This window comes from Cricetulus griseus (genome assembly GCF_003668045.3).
Source record: "Cricetulus griseus strain 17A/GY chromosome 1 unlocalized genomic scaffold, alternate assembly CriGri-PICRH-1.0 chr1_1, whole genome shotgun sequence".
NCBI classification, from domain to species: Eukaryota; Metazoa; Chordata; class Mammalia; order Rodentia; family Cricetidae; genus Cricetulus; species Cricetulus griseus.
Window position 1 is genome coordinate 206,311,491 of NW_023276807.1, and position 18,120 is coordinate 206,329,610.

At 39.0% G+C, this 18,120-nt stretch overlaps 1 protein-coding gene across 1 annotated transcript; it reads left to right on the forward strand.

Annotated features, from left to right (window-relative positions):
- The first annotated feature begins 16,802 nt into the window (after nt 1-16,802).
- On the forward strand, nt 16,803-17,738 carry LOC100756567 (olfactory receptor 11G2). The gene has a single exon (XM_027386485.1). The coding sequence runs from the start codon at nt 16,803-16,805 to the stop codon at nt 17,736-17,738; it is 936 nt and encodes a 311-aa protein (XP_027242286.1).
- The last annotated feature ends 382 nt before the right edge of the window (nt 17,739-18,120 follow it).

Here is an 18,120-nt window from a genome sequence, read left to right on the forward strand (position 1 = left end):
CCCATTTCCTCCTCTTCTACCTCTCTCATTCTCCCATTTCCCTCTCCCCTACCCTCATGCTCCCAATTAGCTCAGGAGATCCTGACCCTTCCCCTTCTCCAGGGCCCATGCATTCCTCTCTTAGAGTCCTTCTTGTTTCCTAGTTTCTTTGGTGAAGAGGATTGTAGACTGGTAATCCTGTGCTCTATGTCTAAAATCCATATATGAGTGTGTAACATACCATGTTTGTCTTTTTGTGACTGGGTTACCTCACTCAGGATGGTTTCTTCTAGTTCCATCCATTTGCCTACGGATTTCAAGATTCCATTGCTTTTTTCCACTGAGAAGCACTCCATTGTGTAAATGTACCACATTTTCTCTATCCATTCTTCAGTTGAGGGGCATCTAGGTTGCTTCCGGGTTCTGACTATTACAAACAACACTGCTATAAACATAGTTGAACATATGTCCTTGTTGTATGAATGTGCATTCTTTGGGTATATGCCCAAGAAAGGAATTGCTGGATCTTGAGGTAGACTGATTCCCGTTTTCCTGAGCAACCACCATACTGATTTCCAAAGTGGTCTTACAAGTTTGCACTCCCACCAGCAATGGAGGAGTGTTCCTTTTTCTCCACATCCTCTCCAGAACTGACTGTCATTGGTGTTGTTTGTTTTTTTGTTGAACAGATCTTTTTTTTTACTTTTTTTTTACTTTTTTTATTTGAATTACAAACAAGATTGAATTAAATGACAATCCCAGTCCCCTTCTCCCACTCTTCCTCCCCACCACCCTCCCAACTAAAACCCTACTTATCACATATCCTTTCTTCTAATCTACACCTGACTCAACCTTTCTGCTCCCTCATGACCTCTGCATTCTTCCTTTTCTTCCCTTCTCATTCTCATAGCTCCCTCCCCCCTCTTCCCATCTTCTCAATTTGCTCAGGGGATGGAGACCCTTTCCCCTTCTCCAGGGAACAAAGTTTGTCTCTTTTAGGGTCCTCCTTTTTTACTAGTTTCTCTGGCAGTGTGGACTGTAGGCTGGTAATCCCTTACTCTAGGTCTAAAATCCATATATGAGTGAGTACATACCATGTTTGTCTTTTTGTGATTGGGTTACCTCGCTCAGAATGGTTTCTTCAAGTTCCATCCATTTTCCTGCCAATTTCAAGGTTCCATTGTTTTTTTTTCTGCTGAGTAGTATTCCATTGTGTAAATGTACCACAATTTCTCTATCCATTCTTCCATTGAGGAGCATCTAGGTTGCTTCCAGTTTCTGGCTATTACAGATAATGCTGCTATGAACATCGTTGAACAGATGTCTTTGTTGTATGAATGTGCTTCTTTTGGGTATATGCCTAAGAGTGGAATTGCTGGATTTTGTTGTAGACTGATTCCCATTTTCTTGAGGAGTCACCATACTGATTTACAAAGTGGTCTTCCAAGTTTGCACTCCCACCAGCAATGGAGGAGTGTTCTTTGTTCTCCACATCCTCTCCAGAATTGATTGTCATAGGTGTTTTTTGTTGAACAGATCTTTTTAATACAGTACCTAGATATACATGGACAACCAAATAATAGGAAAACCCCACAAATTAATGTTTTAATGAATTACAAACTGTTGGTAAAGATTATGTTCTTGGATTTAAAAGAAATTCTAAATCTTGTAATCATTAGCTCTTTGTATAAAACCAATACATTGTAGTGGTAGAAATTTATCTTCCATTAACACTCCATATAAAAACCATTTCCTTCAGCATTCTCCCTTTCTCATTAGTTGTCTTTTTAAGTAGGAAAATAAAGTTGAATTTATATTAGCAAATGAAAGTGCAAGTTTGTACAGCTAGGCTCAGCAGCAAAAGTGAAGAATGATGACAAGAAACGAAAAGCTGATGGACACCACACAGACCAAGGACATCCAAGAAGGTCCTTGTCCCCACATAGTAGACATTCCATCATTTTTCATTCTCTGAAATGAGCAGAACAAAACTATTTTTTGATCTAAAGAAATATTAAATATTTATTTCCCCCACATCATCAGAGATAAGTCCCACCATCACCGGGGACAGCAGCAACATACACACTTCAGAAATAGCCCCACATCATGTTAACATTCTCCCACGGTGAGGGGCCTAGGCCCAGCACAGGAAGTTTTGGTGGACTTTGTGGAGCCCCTGTTGGGGGCCCTACCTTGCCTGGGGAGTGGTGAGTGGGTAGGGTGGGGGGTAGGTTGGAGGTGGGGGAGGAGGGATTCGGGTGAGGGGAGGGAGAGGGAGAGGGGACTTACATGTGAAACAAGCCTGTTCCCTAACTTGAATTAATAATAATAATAATAGTAATTATCTAACAAAAAATAAATAAATAAAGTTATTTAGTATTTTCAAAACAAAAACAAAAAAACATTCTCCCATGGCAGCAGATGGAGTGCAATTACTAGAGCATATTTGCAGCATTGTCCTTGTTCTAATTTATTTATCTGGAAACAATTTATAAATACATTACTTAAGAGGACAGCAAATTATTTTCTTGCTCTGAAAAAAAAAAATGTTTTCACATTTTCAAACTTGTCGGTATAGTTCTGTAAAATGAGTCTCAAGAACACTGTGGCAGCCATGTCTGTAGGACGCCAGTGTACAAGGTGTGTTTATAAGAGCCTGGTGGCTTGGCCATCTTCTGCTCTACAAACAGCGTTTGTAGTAACATTTAAACAAGTAGGTTTGTTTAGACAACCACCGTTCACTTTGCTTGGAGACAAAGAGGTACTCATTTTCAAGTATTGCATTGTAAAAGGTATTTTTAATTTTGCCCAACTTTGTATGCTGAAGTTTAAAAAATGAAAAGATCTGTGTGAAAAATCATGCTTTGTCAGTCCATTTCTTTTATAGTCAAATGATCTTGTTTTTGTTTGTTAGAGAATGCAGAAAAATATTGATTTGCTAAGGACACTGGAAAAGCCACCTCAAAGTGTCAGAGAAGGAGCATTTCTTTCTAGTGGTGGAAATGATTAAGCTGCCCAGTCTCTTGTCTTTAGCCGGCTTTAGTAAGTCTTCAACATGATGGTCAAGAAGTCTTTAGAAAACTGGAGGGAGGTGCTCCTATAGAGCCTGAAGTTCCATTAACTGTAGAAAATGTTTGCTTTGGTTCTTCAGAGGAATGTTCATATAACTTCTGCGGTCTGTTGTGTTTGCACACCATCTATCTGAGGTAGGGGCCCAAGTGTCCCTTCATCCTTAAAGGCCAAGATTGGTTTCAAAGGAATTTCTGGGTTCTCTTTGTTGGTGACATCTAATCTGGATGCTTTTGATAATTTTATAAGTTTATATAAATTTATATATAAGTTTATAATTTCTTCAAAATTTTCATCTTGAGGAAATAATTCCATTTTCATTTGGCTCTTTTCCCAAAATTGGAGAACTCTCTGTGGTCACTTCTGATTCTTGTAAAATGACTCTGTGTGTACTGTGTGCAGACTCTCCATTTCCTGGAGAGTTTATACATGGTAGTGCAGATACCTCTGTTTCTCCAGTGAAAACTCCTTTGGCTATGTCATCATTTCTTTGTTCAATGGTTTTCTTGTCTCTGTTCTCTGTCCTCCGGGTTCTCCTCATAATCTCTTCAAGTTGCCTCTTCCTCTCCAGGCGCTCCTGCTCTTCTGTCTGGAAATGGTTCTCTGGCTCCTACTGGACCCTCTCTGCCTCCTCCCTGGCTCGGGCTTCTTCTTCTTCTTTGTGAAAACAAGTTGTTTCTGCTGCTTATCCCTAGTCAGGGTCTCCTGAAACCCAGCTCCCCACACTATCAGGCAGAGCCATGGCACTGACAGGTGAAGGCCATAATGGTATGCAATACCTTCCTCATTTTTTTTTCCCCGTCATTGGTGTTTTTTATTTTAGCCATTCTGGCCGGTTTAAGATGGTATCTGAGAGTTGTTTTGTTTTGCATTTCCCTGATGGCTAAGGATTTTAAGCACTTTCTTAAGTGTCTTTCAGCCACTTTAGATTCCTCTGCTGAGAATTCTGTTTTATCTTTTTATGTGTGGTTTTATTGTATTATTATGTCTTAGAAGCCTGTTTGTTTTCTGAGAGACAGAAAGGAAGGGGATCTGGAAGAGAGGGGAGGTGAGAAGAAACTTGAAGGATTAGAGGGAGGGGGAACCATAACTCGGACTTATTATGAAAGAAAAAATCTATTTTCAATTTTTAAAAATTAAAAATCTTTTTTAAAAAATGAAAGCATTTCCACTAAAATTAGGAACAAGTCATAACATCCCCCTCTTTCCTCCATCTGTGCAATACAGCTTTGAAAACATAGCCAGAGAAAAGAGACAAGTAAAGGAGATAGAAAGGAAACAAACAGGGAGGGGATAACTCAAGTGTCTTTATTTGTACATGATATGGTGCTATGTATTAAAGACTTAAACCTTCCACCAGAAAACTCTTATAGCTAAAAAAAACATTCAGCCACGTAGCTGATAAAAAATTAGCACACAAAAATAAGTAGCTTTCCTATATACAAATGACACTCAGACGAAACAATACAATTTATAATAGCCATTTTAAAAACGAAATATCTCAGGATAAATCTAACCAAGTAAATAAAAGTTGCACATAATAAAAGCTTAAGACATTGAAAAAGAATATTGAAGAAGATACCAGAAAATGGAAAGACTTACTGTGTCCATAGAATGGTAGGATTGATGCAAAAATGATCATCCTATCAAAAGGATTAAAATACCGACCCAGTCCTCACCAAAATTCCAATGTAGTTGAAGTTGCAGTTACAACACAAACTACAGAAAGCCTACAAACTCATGGAAACTGAATAATTTTCAAATGAAATTGCCAGTGGGACAAGGAAGAAATAAAGAAATGAAAGACTTCCTAGAATTCAATGAAAATGAATGCACAACAAACCCAAATTCAATGGACACGATGAAAGGAGTGCTAAGAGGAAAGTTCAAAGCTCTAAGTGCATACATAAGAATATGGAGAATAGTCACACTGAAGAATTAACAGCACAACTGAAAGTTCTACAACAAAAAGAAGCAAACACACCTGAGAGGAGTAGATGGCAAAAAATAATCAAACTGAGTGCTGAAATAAGTAAAATAGGAACAAAGAGAATAATACAAAGAATCAATGGAACAAAGAGTTGGCTCTTTGAGAAAATTAACAAGATAGATAAATCCTTATCCAAGCTAAGTAAAGGCAGAGAAAGAATATCCAAATTAGCAAAATCTGAAAGGAAGGGGGACCTAACAACAGACACTGAGGAAATTCAGAGAATCATCCAGTCATATTACAAAAACGTTTACTCCACAGAATTGGAAGAATCTAAAAGTAATGAACATATTTCTTGATAGGTACCAAGTACCAAAATTAAATCAAGACCAGTTAAACAATTTACATAGACTATAACAGTCATCAAAAGCCTCCCAACCACAAAAAGCCCAGGGCCAGATGGTTCCAGTGCAGAATTCTACCAGAAATTAAAGAAGAGCTAATACCAATACTCCTCAAACTGTTCCACACAATAGAAACAGAAGGATTGTTGCCAAATTCTTTTTATGAGCTTCACCCTAATACACAAACTACTCAAATAGCAAAGAAAGAAAATTAGTCATGTTCCTTCATGAATATTGATGCAAAAATACTCAATAAAATGCTCACAAACTGAATCCAAGAACACATCAAAAAGATCATTCACCATGATCAAGTTGGCTTCATCCCAGAGATGCAGAGATGCTTCAATATACAAAAACCTATCAATGTAATCCACTATATAAACATACTGAGAAAAAAAAAACATGGTCATCTCATTAGATGCTGGAAAAGCCTTTGATGAAATCCAATGCCCCTTCATGACAAAGGTCTTGGAGGGATCAGGGATTCAAGGAACATACCTAGACATAATAAAAGCAATATACAGCCAGCTGGCAGTCAACATCAAATTTAATGAAAAGAAACCCAAAGCAATCCACTAAAATCTGGAACAAGACAAAGCTGTCCACTCTCTATATATTTATTCAATATAGCACTCAAAGTTCTAGCTAAAGCAAAAAGACACAACAAAAGGAGATCAAACAGATACAAATTGGAAAGGAAGAAATCAATGTATCTTTATTCACAGATGATATGCTAGTATACATAAATGACCCCAAAAATTCTACTATGGAACTCCTCAGCTGATAAACACCTTACATGAGGTGGCTAAACAAAAGATTAACTCAAAAACTCATTAGCCCTCCTATATACAAACAATAAACAGGCTGATAAAGAAACCAGACAAACAAATAATAAAAATGTAAAATGATATAAAATAACCCTAACAAAACAAGTGAAAGACCTATATGACAAGAACTTCACGTTTTTTGAAGAAATAAGTTGAAGAAGATACCAGAAGATGTAAAGATTTCCCAAAGCTCAATGCTCAAGGATTGGTAAGAATAACATAGTAAAAATGGCCATTTTACCAAAAACAATGTACATATTCAATGCAATCTCTATCAAAATTCCAACACAATTCTTTACAAACCTCTAAAGAACAATATTTAACCTCATATAGAAAGACCAAGAACCCAGGGTAGTTAAAACAATCCTGTACAATAAAGGAATTTCTAGAGGTATCACCATCTCTGATTTCAAACTCTACAACAGAGCTATAGTAATAAAAGCAGCATGCTGATGGCATAAAAACAGACAGGTGGACCAATGGAATTCAATTGAAGACCCTGTTGTAAATGCAAAATTCCAATATAGTTCTTCACAGAACTTGAAAAGACAATCTTAGATTTCATATGGAAACACAAAATATCGGAGACAACGAAAGCAATCCTGAACAATTAAATAAAATTGCTAGAGGTATTTAAGATTTTAAGATATACTTCAGAGTAATTTTTTAAAAAGCATGAAACTGGCATTAAAAACAGACACACTGATTAATGCAATAGACTTGAGGACCCACAGACATGTTTATATTTCTACAGTCACCTGATTTTTTTATAGAGGCCAGCAATACACATTGGAAAATAGCATCTTCAGCAAATGATGCTAATCAAACTGGATAGCCACAGATAGATGGATGACTGGGTATTTGTGTCTCACCCCACACAAAGCAAAAAACAAAAAGATCAAGGACTTCAGCATAAGATCTGATAGCCTAAATCTAAAAGATGAGAAAGTAAGGAAGGTGCCTTAACTCATTGTACAGAAAAGGACTTCCTGAACAGGGTCCTAGTAGTGCATGTAGTACGATCAATGTTAGTAAATGGGACATCGTGAAACTAAAAACCTTTTTTTTTATTTTAATTAGAAAGAAGATTATTTTGCATGTCAATCCCAGATCCCTCTCCCTCTCCACCTCCCCTGCCCCTCCAACTAACACCCTACCTATCCCATACCCTTTCTGCTCCCCAGGGAGGATGAAGCCTTCTGGAGGGGGTCTTCAGAGTCTGTCATATCCTTTGGAAGAGGGCCTAGGCATACCCCCTTTTTAAGGAAAAAAAAACTCACTTGAATGAAGAGTTGGCTTAAAAAGGGGGTTAAAAAGCCTTTGCCAAATGGATGGCCCTAGAAGAAACCATCCTGAGTTGGGTAACCCAGTCACAAAAAGACAAACATAGTATATACTCACTCATATATGGATTTTAGACATAGAGCAAAGGATTATCAGCCTACAATCCACAGCACCATGGAATCTAGGAAGCAAGGAAGACCCTAAGAGAGACATACATGGTACCCCTAAGTGTAAACTCAAAGTGCAGCCACTTTGGAAATCTGTATGGAGATTCCTCAGGAAAATAGGAATCAGTCTACCACAAGATCCAGCAATTCCACTTTTGGGCATATACCCAAAAGATGTACATTCATATAGTAAGGACATCTGTTCAACTATGTTCATAGTAGCATTATTTGTAATAGCCAGAACATGGAAGCAACCTAGATGGCCCTCAACTGTAGAGTGGATAGAGAAAATATGGTACATTTACACAATGGAGTACTACTCAGCAGAAAAAAAAATGGAATCTTTAAATTCGCAGTCAAATGCATGGCACTAGAATAAAACATCCTGAGTGAGGTAACCCAGTCACAAAAAGACAAATGTGGTATGTTACATACTCATATATGAATTTTAGACATGGAGTAGGGAATTGCCAGCCTACAATTCCACCACCAGAAAGTCTGGGAAACAGGGAGGACCCTAAGAGAGATATGCATGGTACCCCAGAGAAGGGGAATGGGACAGGATCCTCTGAGCTTATTGGAAGTGTGGGGGAGGGGAAAGGGAGCTGGGAGAAAAAGAGGGGAAGAAGAGGGAAGAGGAGGACATGGGGGAGCAGGAAGGTTGAGTCGGGAAGAATAGAGAAGAGCAAGATAAGAGATACCATAATAGAGGGAGCCATTAAAGGTTTGAGGAGAGATCTTGTACTAGGGAGATTTCCAGAGATCTACAAGGATGACACCAACTGGCAATCTAAGCAACAGTGGAGAGGCTACCTTAAATGCCCTTCTATAATAATGAGATTGATGACTACCTTATATGCCATCCTCGAGCCTTCATCCAGTGGTTGTTGGAAGCAGAGACAGACACCCACAGCTAAACACTGAATTGAACTCCTGGAATCCAGCTGCAGAAAGGGAGGAGTGATGAGCAAAGGGCTCAAGACCAGTCATTGCTTTTGTCTACCCTCCAGAACCTGATGGTAGGACCCTATTGCTGGAGACTCCACAGATTTGAATCAGAGAACATGGAGAGATGAAGCTGGTACTGACCTAGAATCTTCATCCCTAATGGCTAGTTTTCATTGTGCAGCAAGGTGCTATCAGAGGAGAAAGTAATCATCAATCTTCCACAGCTCTAATGCTTCTGAGATACCATAATGACAAGCCTGGCAAGACACAACCACAGATGCGACAGTGACACAAAGTCATGGGAATAACCAACCACTTTCTTGTTAGAGCTAAGACCTGCTCCACAAGGTGAAACCCATACTAACAGGGTTCTCAAGCCAAGAACCTGTACCTAGACAGATTCTAAGTACTATAGGAGAGCCTACTATTATTATTCTGCTAAGTGGATATAGTGTTAAATTCGTTCCTAATAACTCATTATTATACCCATAGAGTAGTGCATTTTCAACCTACATCAGGGAAGCTAGCTTTTTCAGTAGTTGGTCATTGACGTTTAGATTCACAACTGGGCAAGATGCAGAAAATAGACTGTGGAATTCTCCTCCCTAAACAGAAACTCTATACCACACACTCTCCTTCAAAGGCTCAGGGATCAGTAGGAACAAAGAGGGTAGAAAATTGTAAGAGACAGAGGCATGGATGACTATGAAAAATAGTGCTTCCCAGATACAGCAAGGAAGTTGCATGCATGAACTCACAGTGGTTGTAAGAGCATGCACAAGTACTCTATGTTCAAGCTGGACTTAATCTTAGCATGGAGAAAGAAGTTGAGAATGAAGTCTGCCTCTAACTTAGGAACTATTGGTGATTGACCACTGCTAGGAGAGGGAGAATTACTTTTCTTTAAGAGTATGGCACCTGGTAACTGAATCATCCTTGAGTGGAAGGACACACATCCAAGAGGAAATGGACAACACAAATTGGAATTGATGGATTTTTTTAAAGTATATGTTAGGTACATAGGAAAGTAGACAGAGCTGGTAGGAGTTAGAGTGATGAACATGATCAAAATACACAAATTCTCAGAGAACTAATAAAAACATGTCTTTGTTGGGGTTCTTATTGGTGTGAAAAGACACCATGACCATGGCAACTCTTATAAAGGAAAGCATTTAATTGGGGCTGGTAAAGAGGTTTAGTCTACTACCATCATGCCAAGAAGCCTGTTAACACACAGCAGACATGGTGCTGGAGATGTAGCTGAGTGTTCTACATCTGGATCTGGATCATTGAGCAGCAGGAAGAGAGAGTGACACTGGGCCTGGCTTGAGCTTCTAAAACCATTATCCCAGCTCCAATGAATGACACACTACACCCAACAAGGTCACACCTACTCCAACAAAGCCACACCTAATAGTGCCACTCCCTATATAATGAAAATGGGCTTCTGGGGCCATTTACATTCAGACCATCACAAAACCTAAGAAAGAAAAGAATTAATGAAAAGGAAAACAGTTAAATAAGGATGAAGAAGTCTTGAAGCTCAGTGTTCTCAAATTGCAGCTTCTGTGCAGGTTGCTGCAGAATGACTATAGTCTGATCCCCTGAGTAGCCTCAGATCTGGCAAACTTCCCACAGAGGCATGACTCTACAGTGGGAGCATTGTAATTCAGGAGCTTTGATTTCACAGAGAGAGGTCACTCTAATAGTCCACACAGTATGTGACTTGTGATGAAACATCACAATCCATCCACTACTCCCCTAATGAATCTCTTCCCAGAAGGGAGAAAGATCTGACATCAGAAGTCATAACTGAAGGCAATATGTCACAAGACTGACAAACTTCTGTAGTACAGATACCACCTTATCCATGGCTTAGTGATTATATGAAAAGAACCCAGAACCGATCTGGTGAGTGACTACTGAACTAAAAAATTGCCTCTCTAAAAACCTCTGAGAGAAATCCCCACTCTGTGCCACGTGGCTGGGAATGGGTGGGACCCAGCCAAGCATGGGCCAGGGCATCCTAACCCCAGCCACCCACCACACTCCAGAGAAATCCCCTACTGCATGCCATACAACCAAATGCACCAACCATGATCCCACCCAGCACCTATGGTGCCCAGAAGTTGGGCATTATAATGATCTCTTGGTGAGAAGAAAGCATGGTCCGGGGTGACCTGAGTGGGCCGAGGAAACCCACACGGAGGCCTGGGACTATCCATTCCAGAGTTCAAGAAGAAAACAGGGCCCTCCTGGTACCTTGCAGCGCCAGCCAGATGGACACTATTAGTGTGAGCTGAGGTCTAGTATGGTGGTTTATGGGAGAGTGAGGGGGAGGGGAGGGAAAGAGGAAGGGAGGGAGCACCAGAATGGTTCTGGTCCTGTAGACAGAGGAATATCGGAAAAGACCAGAGAGGAACTGAGAAGGCTGGGATGGTGAGGAAGCTAACTCCTTGATCAGCAGCAACACACAGGAAAGTGAGTCCTGAACTTTGTCTGGGCAGTAGGGCAGAGATCGCCCTGTTGATAAAAACACAGGCGAGCCAACCCTGAGAATGTGACCTGGAGATACCTATCCCCACCCCTTATCTCCCACATGGTGGCATGGGGGAGGGAGAGATGCCTTCACTCTGCCCCAGGTGATCAAAGTCTGAGGCAGGAGGGAGAGTAGTCTCTGAGGTAACAAGAGTGGGAGAGCTAATGCTGCTCCCCACAACACTCAGGACAACAGGCCCTGCACTTGACCAGGAAAGTACAATAAAGCCAATCCTGTTAATAGAGGTGTGGATGAGCCAGTCCCGAAATTGTGAGAATGGGAGAGGAGAGCTCTTCACACTTCTCATCTATTTTGTAGCAGCATAGGTGGAGGAGAGTTGCCCTCCTCACTTATGCCCATCAACGTCTGGGGCAGGTAAGAAAACTGACACTGTGGTCATAAGAGTGGGAGAGCTCTCCTGACTCCCACCAGCCACAACACTGAGGAGAGCAAGCCCTGTACCTCACCAGAGCAGCAAATTAGAGTCAACCCTGTTAATGCAGGTGTGGTTGAGCCAGCCCCAAAGTTGTAAGCATGGGAGAGTTGTTCCCATTTCACACCTGGAGGACCAACCCTACAGCTGCCCAGGCCTAGACTCAAGGATATGACTTGACTCACCCCATCATCCACCCCATCTAAGAACTGCTGGAGCATGTGAAGGAAAATAACCTGCACACCCAAAGCTGCAGGATCTCCAAAACACAGGGCAACAATGGGATGTCCAGAGAGAGGCCTAGTGAGGGCCCAGCATTGATAGAGTAGTAGAAACAAGAGGCCTCGAACCAGACCAATGACTCTTTGCAGTGAACACTTGTAAGTAAAGATAAATGGACAGAGTGGTTCACGAGATGTCTCACTGTATCACACTGCAGCTTCCATTACAAGATTTTTATGTTTTTCCATTTTTTACTTTATTTTCCATTTTATTCTTAAATTTTGTTTTATTTGGGGGGTTTGCAGGGGCAGAGAGCAGATGGGATGGGGAAATGAATGGGATCAATACACATGATGTAAAAGACACAGAATGAGAGAGAGAGAGAGAGAGAGAGAGAGAGAGAGAGAGAGAGAGACCTCTAAGAGATTAAGACCCAACAACATGAATGATTTCCTCTACTTCTGGGTAGAAATAAGAATCAGAAATTAAGACACAATGCCCAGAGGACAGAGTGAGCTAGGGAATAAGTAGTGGAGAGCTGTGTCGTGACCCTGCTCCCTAGACCAAAAGAGTCTTCAAAGAACAAAGCACATGCCCTGCTTAAAACCATAGGATCCTACAGAAAAGACTCCGAAGTTCTGCATGACAACATATTTTTGCATTTTCTCTTCACACTGGATGTTACGAAGTCAGCTACCTCTGCCCTCAGAAAATCCTAGAAGAAGCTGTTTAAGATGCTTCTCTTGATAGTCTCTCTTCGTACTCAAGAAAGAAGGTAACATAGTAGTTAGCTAAGGAAAATGGTAAAATACAGTTGATGAAGGTGTTGTCCAGAAAAAAAGTTCACTCTTTACTTTGTTCTTTACATTATGAGAGGTCTAAGATGTATCAGACATGCACATAATGCCTGAAGCTTGTCTGTTCACTATCTCTCTCAGTACACACTTCATAATAACCCTTTCTGGAAGGCATTAATATATTCACTTAATGTTAGAAGAAATTAAGAGAAGTAAATACATGCATTGTAGAATTTTCCTTAATTGTGCTACTTAAGTGTCATAATCCATGCTGGTGTCTCATCTTCCAAGACAGCACAATCTTTAGAGTACACAGATGGAGACTCTTTGGAGTCATATAAAGTTTAACTTTATATGACTACAATAGAGAGTGCTAATTGGATGCCAGACACTTGACAAATAGTATTTATCTAATTCTCAAAGCACACTATGTGGGGAGGATTACCAGTCTCCATCTTCCAGAAGGGGAGACCAATGTATGAAGACGTAATAACTTGTCTAACATATGCAGCACATAGGTTGGCCTCCAACCCTAATGGTCTAGCTTTCAAAGTTGTGCCTTTCCACACATCCTTTTCAGGCCAGTGAGTCCGTGGAATGTGCTGGAATAGTTTATTTTCTAGATTGGATGGAAAATTAACTAGTGAAAAAGCAAAATTTAATGTTCTTTGTTTCTAGGACTTAGCTTTAAGGGGAAAGAAAGTAACATGAAAATCACCCAGGATATTGAATTATTGTCCAGAAGTCCACACAGCCCTGAAATCCTGCTTTCATGTCCCATTACCTAGGTCACAATACAAAGTGGCCAAGACTAGAAGGAGCTTGTCAGTTCACAACAATATGTTAGCAGAGGAGATTCTTTCAATATTTAAACACTAACAAAAATCAAGTAACAGCAGTCTAATGAAAACATTCTTTTCTTAACTCACATCTGATTTTATTAACATTTAAAGTTTTCACAACTTTCCCATTTCCGAGGACAGTTTCTTAAGGCTCATCCATGGGGAACTACCCTGAAAGAGAACTGCTCTAAACACATACCATACTGAATGCTGTCAATACAAAAGCACAGCTCCAACCTCAATACAGATAAGCAATAGTCTACTCCACATGAACACCCACAGCCTAGAAATGCTGGTGGCCCAAAAGAAAATGTTATACTCTGAAAATGCTTACATGATATTTTATTGATCGTATCATAAAAAACGTCATAAATTGAATTATTTACCAAACACAATTTTATCAGATGCTATGTGCATGTGAATGCTATTTTTTGGCCTATAGCATTAGAAAATCTTGTTCCTAGTGTCTGGTAAAATGGAGCTGAGAAACCAGGAAAGCAGTCTTTAGAAGAGAGAAATAGTAAATCTACTAAGGAATTAGTCCTTGAATTATATCAAATTTACCAGCCTTTATGATCTGGTCTGATGTCTCTTTTATTCCACACTGTGAACTTGACATAATATTTACCTGTTACATAATGGGAATAATATGTCTGTAGTGAAATAGTCAAGAACATAGTATGGCTTAAAGAAGTAAAGATAGCAGTGGAGGAAAACAGACATTTTGGCTGACCAATCATATTATTTGATTAGACTGTATGTTTTTCCCTTCATCTGCAGTTATCTGTATTATATGAAACACTTTGATGTTTAGAGTGTTTGAAATAATTTGTATCCTTTAGTTCTACTTTGCCTTCTGAAAAAATCGATTCCATATTTATAAGCTCATGAAGACTGACTGGTTCTAATTCTAAGGGAGATTTACCATAATATCTAAGTTACTGATAATTTTAAGTATCCTGTTATGTTGGTGGTATATTTGGGAATATTTCAGAAGAATTCAGATAATAATACAGTACAACTTTAAAATACTTATTAACAAGATTGTCTTAACCCATGAAACAAGAGTAGAAACAAAAAAAGCAAACTTATAAATAAAGATTCCCTAGGCTTCTGCAACATAATCAAATCTGACTCATTATTTTCTAATTTGAAAGGGAAATTGGACTATAATGGGAGTCACTTTGTATCATTGCTCATATGCCCTTATTAGTACATATTGTTATTAAAGTTTTTAATAACAAAAGTATTGAATATTCACTTAATCAAGAAATATAGATTCTCAAGTTATGAAATACCATGAACATGGTCAGTGGAGACTGTTTTGTACAATTTAGATACAGAAGAGTCATCCAAATCTTTAGTAATTCTTAACCACTGAGCCATCTCTCCAGCCCAACCTTTGAGTATTTCTAAGAATCAAAGTTGCTCTGAGATGGAAAAAGTCTGAGTGTGTCACAGTGTTTCTCAGAGCATTGACTCTGCTCTATCTTTTACTGTGTCTACTTCATTTATCTCAGACAATTTTAATTCATCTTTGTTGTTTTTAGTTATGTATATGTTGGGAGGTGTGCATGTGAGTTCAGGTACCTGCAGAGGCTAGAAGTGTATGGGTCCTCCTGAAGCTACAGGTAGAGGTGATGCTGAGCCATCTCTCTTATCCCCACAAATTATTGACACTTATAACAGTGATCTAATTGGTTAGTTCCAGTTACTATTCTTTCTTCTTTCTTAACAGGAAGATAATTTGATTTTATCTCTAAGAATTTGGATATAAGAGTTATCTGCAAAATTGAATTCCTTTTGACCAATTTAAATGTCTCTGTCAATTTAAAAACAAGGCTTCTATTCAAGTTTTATTTTAAATAATGAGAGATGGAAGTAGAAAACTTCAATCTTTTAAAATATTAACATTGGTTAAGTGAGATGAAAGCACATAATTGAGACAAAAATATGATAAGTGAAAAAACATTATATCTACATTTGTAGCTTTATTAAATATAAGGTTATATAAGGCTGGCAGGATGATTCCATGGGTAAAGGTACTTACTGCCAAACCTGGTGACCTGAGTCTGATCCCTGGGGACGTAAATAGTGGAAGGAAAGAGCCAACTCATAGTTGTCCTCTGATAGCCACGCGTACACTGTGGCATGTATGTACTCACATATGGACACATGCATGTACATATGTGTACACATACATTAAGTAAATATATAAACATAAATTTGAAAACAAAATCAGCATCATTTTTATTATTTAGGAGCATGTCAGAAAAATTCAAAATATTTTAGACAATATTTTTAAAATATGAAAGTATCTAGGAATTATAACAAAATGAGAATCAATAAAAATGTTGCAGGAGGGGATTTGACTTATCTACTTGGATTGTTCAACTGTTGATGTAGTTAAAGATGAATATCACCCAGCTGTTCTGAAGTTTATGTGGCTATGACATGAAGACATTGACACAAGTTTGAGGTAAGAAATACAAATCTAAGAATTTTCCTCCAGAAAATTTGTAGCAAGTATATGATTAGATTAACCATATAGAACTGTTTTCCTGTGTATTGAAGGAAGTCTTTGATGTGGGATGTTTTCCAATTGATGAAATCACCTTGTGTTAATGCTTATTCATTTAGCTCTTTGTCTCCCAGGAGCTCACCGAGGAAATTCTACAACCAATTCAGAACTTTTATTTTTAAGGCCTCTTTATTATAGTATATGTCTCCCTGTAAAAGCAATGGTGGGTCCTGTTTTTGTATTTTATTTTGATGGAACACCAAGTAGTTATTTTATAAGGAAACAGCCAACATTTTCCAAAGAGGTCAAATCTTAGATTCAGGCTAATATGAAACTCTCTTTGGTTAAGGAAGACAAAAACTTCAGTCAGTTCTGAAAAGTAGCATCATTTATCTATTTAATTATAACTCTAGAAGTCTGAAGATCAAAAAGATGCTGAAATTTTGTACAGTATGCAAAATTTCACAAATATATTTAAATATTTAAAGTATTTATTAGTTTATTTAGGAATTCCACACAAGTATATAATACATTTTGGTCATACTCAATGTCCCACATTCTTTTATCCCCCTTTCTTTTCTAACAGCCTCCTTCTTATCAACAAATACTCCTACCATTATCATATCTTTTTTGCTGTATGGCTCACTGAGTTTAGCCAGGACCACCAATAGAGCTATTGACTGGAATATGACTTCCACCATTGAAGACAATGACTTCCCCTACTTGATATTGAGTTGATGATTAGCAGACTAGTCTCTTTCCTGTTTGGCAGAAATTAAACATGGTCAGCTATTTTTAGGATATTCATCAATTTCTGGTGCTTTCACAGCTCACTGACAGATGAAAACACTCAACAGCCCCACTAACTCCAGCACCATCACTGGTTTCATCCTCCTGGGGTTCCTCTACCCCAGGGAGGGGCAGATCCTCCTCTTTGTGCTCTTCTTCATTGTCTACCTCCTCACCCTCATGGGCAACGCTTCCATCATCTGTGCTGTGCGCTGGGATCAGAAACTGCACACCCCCATGTACCTCCTGCTGGCTAACTTCTCCTTCCTGGAAATCTGGTATGTCACCTCCACAGTTCCCAACATGCTGGCCAACTTCCTCTCTGACACCAAGGTCATCTCCTTCTCTGGGTGCTTCCTACAGTTCTATTTCTTCTTCTCCTTGGGGTCTACAGAATGCTTTTTCCTGCCAGTTATGGCCTTTGATCGCTACCTTGCCATCTGCAGGCCTCTACACTATCCTTCTCTTATGACTGGGCGCCTCTGTAACATCCTTGTGATCAGTTGCTGGGTGCTTGGTTTCCTCTGGTTCCCTGTTCCCATCATCATCATCTCCCAGATGTCCTTCTGTGGATCCAGGATTATAGACCACTTTGTATGTGACCCAGGCCCTCTGATGGCCCTCAGCTGTTCCAGAACCCCACTGATGGAATTTTTCTGGACAATAATAATGTCTCTGCTCCTCTTTGTTCCTTTTATCTACATCATGGGATCTTATATGTTGGTCCTGAGAGCTGTGTTTAGAGTTCCTTCAAGAGACGGACGAAGAAAGGCCTTCTCCACTTGTGGGCCCCATGTGACTGTGGTTTCTCTTTTCTATGGATCAGTGATGATCATGTATGTGAACCCAACCTCTGAACATTCAGCTGGAATGCAGAAGCTTGTGACTCTGATTTATTCTGTTGTTACTCCACTCATTAATCCTGTAGTATACAGTCTGAGGAACAAAGATATGAAACGTGCTATGAAGAAATTGCTGAAAATATAAATATTAGAATTTTAATCAAACAAAGCAAATGCATTCTAGTGTGTAGGTATACACTGTAGAATATTATTCAACTACAAGAATGATTAAATTGTAATTTACAGTAATGTGGATAGAATAGGAGAACATTGTGTTAAGTAAAATAAGTCGGTTATAAGAAGTCAAATAGTCCATATTGTCATTTATGTGTAGAAAGTTTTAAATAATGAATAGGACTAGGAAGTATGAGGAGATGGAATGTGGTTAAAGTTTGCAAGCAGTGCAGTTAGATAGCTACTCAACATCTGTAATTGATATTGGAATAAGATAAATATGTCTCATATATGTTAATTCTGTTTCACACAAGATGGCTGAGATTTTTTATTTTCCCAACGTAAAATAAACA

Excerpts from the sequence above, each read along its gene's own strand:
- LOC100756567 (XM_027386485.1), top strand. The coding sequence starts at position 16,803 with ATGAAAACACTCAACAGCCCCACTAACTCCAGCACCATCACTGGTTTC.